This window comes from Pristiophorus japonicus, chromosome 5, assembly GCF_044704955.1.
Source record: "Pristiophorus japonicus isolate sPriJap1 chromosome 5, sPriJap1.hap1, whole genome shotgun sequence".
In the NCBI taxonomy this organism is placed as follows: domain Eukaryota; kingdom Metazoa; phylum Chordata; class Chondrichthyes; family Pristiophoridae; genus Pristiophorus; species Pristiophorus japonicus.
This window is the reverse complement of record NC_091981.1, coordinates 117,001,414-117,007,413: the sequence shown is the minus strand read 5'-3', so window position 1 is coordinate 117,007,413 and position 6,000 is coordinate 117,001,414. Positions and strand designations below refer to the sequence as shown.

The 6,000-nt window shown below is 39.8% G+C and overlaps 1 protein-coding gene across 2 annotated transcripts in view; it reads left to right on the top strand.

Moving 5' to 3' along the window:
• Positions 1 to 966: 966 nt before the first annotated feature.
• The window catches only part of LOC139264430 (retinoic acid receptor beta-like), a 358,884-nt gene continuing 353,850 nt past the window's right edge, over positions 967 to 6,000 (top strand). For both annotated transcript variants that reach the window (XM_070880885.1, XM_070880884.1), the window contains exon 1: positions 967 to 1,627. In XM_070880885.1, the coding sequence (XP_070736986.1) occupies positions 1,471 to 1,627 (157 nt within the window). In that variant the 5' untranslated portion in view covers positions 967 to 1,470. The remainder of the gene's footprint in view (positions 1,628 to 6,000) is intronic.

The following is a 6,000-nucleotide window of genomic DNA, read 5'->3' as shown; positions in this document are numbered from 1 at the left end:
TTTCCTTTGAGCAGAGATGCTCCCTATTCGTGACACTGGCTGATTTTGTTCTTGTGAACAGTGACAGTTAGTTGCCAATGACTGCATTATGCAGCTTCTGCCTACTGCCTGACCTGCTGAGTATTTCTAGTATTTTCTGTTTTTATTTCAGATTTCCAGCATCCAGAATATTTTGCTTTTCTAATATACAGCTCTGGCTTATCACCTGCTAGCTCACATTCGGCAAAAGCTCGAATTTGCATAGAAGTCCCTTTGCATTACATTCGAGTGACATACATATCAAATATAAAATTCAAATTGACCTGCCAGAAAATTTTAAAATTAGTGTGTGGTCCAAGCTGTACTACTGATATGTCAGAATAGGGTAAAATGATTTATTGCAATTCCAGAAACTGGGTACTTAAAACTGTTGTAATTTTATTTTTTATGACAATTTATTATAATTAGTAAATTCTGTGTAGGATAAATTTACCTACAGTCATTGTAAAGTAAAATATCTAACTCGCCAATAGAAAACCGACTTCAAGTGAAAAGTTGTCATGATTAATATTAATGTGCCTGTTAAAAAAAAAGAGGTTTCAGTGCGACTACCTTTCATCCCCCCCAAACACTGGGTAACAATCCAGTGCTGCCAATAATCATTTCAGCAAGTTTTGCGTGCATGATTTTGTGGGGCATATTGTGAATCACTGTGGCCATTGCATTCTCGTTCAATATCTTATGCACCGGATTCCACCCCCCCGCTCAATAGTTATTTCTTTTCCCTTTAGATGCGGCTTGTATCTGCTTTGCTTGGGCTTCTGGAAATATTAAGTGCTGTGGGAATCCTGGGAGTTGGTGATGTCAGGCGGGTTGGGTCATTTGAAGGTTAGCAGCCTGGGTAGGGTTCAGAGAAAGTTCACTTGCATACATTAGGCAATTCAATCTTTTACTGTGGTTGTGTGACACAAGGAGTAGGAAGTAAGCTGGTCAAAAACAGGACGAGCCATTTTGGAAAAGAAGAGGGGTGCGCGGGGAGATTGTGCGGCGGCAGAGGTGCTGGCAGTCCGGTGGCCGTGGGTTAAAATTGTGGCCGGGAGCGGGAGGTGTGAGCGCGGCGGACGCACCGAGCAGCGGCAAACATTCGCCCCCAAACCGCGGCCGACAACCCCCCACATTTGGCAGCTTCACTTTCCCTCTCCTCCCCTTCACCCTCTCTTTTTGAATTGAGCGCCGTATCTGCCTTGGAAAAAAATGGTAAATGATCATTTGGATCAATTACAGGCTTTTAGCTGTGTTGTCTGTCATAATTCATGATTCTGGTCTGGGGAAAAGACCAACAGCTCAACGTGCCAAGAGAGGGGAGGAAAAATATAAGGGCAGAGTTTGGATGGGAGTTCGAACAACTTTTTCTTTGCAAATTTGCCCACACCTAGAGAGAGAAAGAGAGGATAAACAGTTTTATTCGCAGGTTGTGGACAGACTGTCGTCATGTTTGACTGTATGGATGTTCTCGCAGTCAGCCCTGGGCAAATGCTGGATTTCTACACTCCGAGCCCGTCTTCTTGCATGCTCCAAGAGAAAGCTCTGACTGCATGCTTCAATGGACTGACACACAGGGACTGGCAACAGAGGCACAGCACTCAATGTAGGTCTCTTTATCATTATTATTCATAATGTATATGATAGCAAATCTTGCGATTTCTCTCATTCTCTCTTAAATACAACCCCCTGCCCTGATATGTCTCGAAATGTTGTGCTTAGTTTTAGTCGGTATTCCTGTCCATCAGTGCTCTGCCATGGCTGGCAGGCAGGAGCTCTGTGTGACAGTAATGAAAAGTAACTGGATACTTTTGTCACTTCAACTCTGCACACGTATCTTTGCACAATGTGCTGAGGAATGCAGTTGGTAAACAGTGGCACAAGCGCTAAAAGTAGGGAAAAGGCACAAGAATTTCAAATCAAACACTCACTCTGTCTGTCGCCGTGTGGAGAGTGCAGGCCGGCGGGCGAGAGGTGCCTCTGTCTCTGGCTGGACAGTGATTTCAATAAATCTCCATCAGCTCCTCCTCAGCTGTCTCGCTGCAGCAGACACAGAATTTACAAGTCAAGTGTCACTTTTCTTCATTCAGTTCCACCGGTTATTATTTCGGTGTTTTATTTTAATTGCTTGAGTGCTATTGAAGCAGAACAGGTACAGGTTTTGCTCTCCAGTTAGTTCGGGGGGTGTGTGGGTTTTATTTTTTATTATTTTCAATGAGTCTTAAGTACCTTCTCATCGTGTTTGCTCTCTTGTAAAATCAAACATCGGGTTTTAAAACAAATAAAGCATCAAGTGTGTTTGAAGAGGAAAACAAATAAGGACTTTACCTTATCAGAAACAAAATTGTCTGTTTCTGGTCCCGTAACCCGAGAATTGCGGATACCAGATTAGTACCAAACAATCAAAGACACGGCCAGACCCTTAACATCACTCCAATTCTAAACATTCGATAATCGATTTTTAAAAAACTATTATTTGAGCTCCGAGCGGCTTTGCTCCAGTGTTTGATGTTTTCGTTAGATTAGGCAGTGGGACACTTCCTGCATTTGTCGAATAACATTTTCATTGTGCAGATGTCTTCGTTTATTCATATCAACATTTTTATTATTTGATTCTTCTTCGACATCCTATTGCAATAATATCCAAACTGCTATTGTGATTTTTCCTCCACCCGCCAAACCTCCCCCGCCCCCTGTTTTGAACATCTTTGTCTTTCGAGTATTCTGGGTTTCCTTTTGAGGAAATTTGATGTGCTTTTTATCATGCAAATTGAGAAAACAAAATTTGACGCTTTTATGTTGCAATTTACAGATAGCATACAGAGAAATACAACCAAGCCAAGGCTGGGCTGTACAATAATGGTTTTATTGTAATTTAATGCATAAGGAAGACCTACAGTACAAGAGCAGATTATGTAGGATAAATCTGGAGGTAATATTGCCTCTTGAGTACCAGTGACCACAGACCCTAGTATTTCCTGGTCTGCTGTTCCTCATTAAGCACTTTGTGGCTCTGTGTTTATTAATGGCTAGCAGAGACTGCAGATTGATTGCGTTGACCTGCCACATATCTGAAAAACCTTTTTTTGATTGTGCCAGTGTAATGAAAAGGAGATTGAGGGAGCTGACAATACTAAGGTTTTAGTAATGTAATAATGTTGTAAGAGACACTTAAATTACCTGTTTGATGTACATTCAGCAATTTCAGCTGTTAAAGGGAAAAAAATCAATCCATGGTACAGTAACTTGTCCCTTGTGTGCTGATACCAGCTGTACGCTGCTTTTCTTAAGCACTTTTCACTTCAAAGTTTTATGGGCAAATCTCAGTTTCTTCGGGGTTTAATTAAGTTATTACAACGAAAATTGATGCAAATATAGCTTAATTCCATTAAAGTTTTAGTGGAGAAACAGCTCTTGCTTACTTTGTGAGGTTCCTCTAGGCCAAATTATTAATTCATTGCCCTGTTGTTACTATTTAAGCATGATCATTCGATCTGGAGTAAATAACTAAGGTGCCACAGTACCTTATATAAATGGGATACAATGTGTTCAGACTTAAAGAAAATATAAAATGTGCAGGAGCTGTATCAAGACCAGTGGACATTGGAGCCTTGGATAAAATCTACTGCATTCTCATCTGCAACAGAGGTACATCTTTTTCCACCAGTGTTGGGCTTTAATCGTTAATTGGTAGAGTTAAAAGAAAAATCTGGCCAAGAAAGGAGGTAAACGGTCCCAGGACACTCAATGCTGCCTCGAAACCATCCACTAGGAGGTGTGTGATCCAGCCCAGGTGACTGCCCTTCAGATCCTCGCCTCCGTATCTGTGGATAAGTGTTTGATCTCTGCCTGTAACTCCTTGTGGTGGCAAAGCCGAGATCAAGTAGTCAACATTTGTGGATCACAGGTGCTTGAAAGCTTATTTCCTACCTTTTCCCATCCTGATATCAGTACTTTTGGGACTAGAAAATGATGAGCTGCTGCAATATGAAGTGCTCAAAAACAAAAGTGTAACATAATACTTATTTGTGTGGCTGAATGTTTAAACATTTTCTGCTACTCCATACTTATTCATGTGGGAGGACATGTGCTTGTACTGTTAACTCCATCTCTGGGTGAAGATGGGTTACAGTTATGTAAATTGTCATTAATAGATAGATTAAATTAAATGAGTAGATTGACTGAATGAACCAGCATGAATATGTTATAAAATTGTGGTTCCCAAATTGATGGTTATCTATCGGTGATAATAATGAGCATATTTTATGTTGGAATGGAAGATCTGGAGCTGATTTCAGCTCTCGGATCCCTGTTCTGGCATAAATCATGCTGAACATTCATTATTACTGTAATGAGTAATGAATGGCAAGATTTCTATTCATTATTGTTAGAATTTTCAAACGTTGATTTTTTTTAATTAAAGGAGTTACCCTGCGAAGATTGAATTATTATTAATAAAGAAATCCTATTAATTATGAATAATTAAATTGAATTTTGTTTAATATTGCAACCTGTTTAAAAGAAAAATATCAACAACGTTCTGCCTGTCTTTGCATCAGGCCTCTCACTGTGGAACTGAATAAGCTCAAGGTGCTGCATTTGTAGATGCTTACCCCTCTTCCTAGTCCCACACTCCCATCACCCTCACTTCGTAACTTTGATTACTGTGGCAGCATATTGTACAGACATGATAGTCTAATTTCCTCAGTTGACCCCATAGGTGATCTTGACAGAGCCCAGGTAGCGACCTTAAATAAGTGGAATCCAATGGAACTAATGTTTTGAGTGCACCGTGTGAAAAAAGTTTCAAAAGGTAGTCTTGAAATGTGCGATGATTTAGTTTTAACCTTTTAGGTTCTATTTGAAATTTATAGGACAGCTTTTTTAACACTCCTTTTCATGCACGTCAGTTCATCTTTGTCTGATAGGCAGCGACTGACAAATTGTTAGTTGTATGATTACATCAGCCTCAAAATGGAATGAGGATGCATTTTTCAACATTGTGTAATTGTAATAGCAACACGGTGTTCATCAGTGACGCACCCCACTGTATTTAGTTCAGGATGTATAATATCATGTAATAGTACCTTGGGAGAAAGGCTTCATTCAAAATTAAGGACAGTAGCATCGATTTTGCTGCAACTTTTAATTTATCAATAGGTGCAATGGATTAAGACTGATCTGTTTCTCTGTTTAATTTGCTAACATCCAGTACACACAGCTTTTGTGCTTGTTGTATGACAGAAAGCATGTACATTAGATGATTGGTGTTTAAAGGGTTACCGTTTCTCTAATGCAAATATGTTTCACATTATAAAAGTTCAGGCTAGAAATAGGCATGAATGAAAACCATGATAGATAGTATTGCATCACATAGCAGAATATGGCTTTAGATGAGTAGACTACTGGGATGGGAGGTGATTAACGTCAGAGGTGATTGTCCTGATTTAATCAGCTTGGCGGCTTTCTGTTCTGGGGTACATGTGCTATAATCATTAGTAGAACAGCCATGACGCACTGTTTTTTAAAAAAAAAAATCAGGGTACTGATTTGATGTTGATAATTATAAAAATGCTGGGAACTAGTGCCTGTTAGCCAGACAGTCAGAGCTCTCCTTTATAACTAACCATATGTGCATTGCCCAGATAATACACATGAAAGTGAGATTGTTGTTTCTGGCAAGATATATTAATGGCAGATGTATATGCTGCAATGGACTGGTTGTCGGTCACACCAGTTAACAACCAGAAATTGTGACAATGTTAATTTAAAAGAAAGCAAATAAAATACAAGATGCTTATTCAGCACTTTCTGTTAAATGTTTTTAAAAATGTATTCATTAAGGGGATGTGAGCATCGCTGGCAAGGCCAACATTTATTGCCCATCCCTAATTGCCCTTGAGAAGGTGGTAGTGGGCCATCATCTTAAACTGCTGAAGTGCGTGTGGTGAAGGTACTCCCACTGTGCTGTTAGGGAGG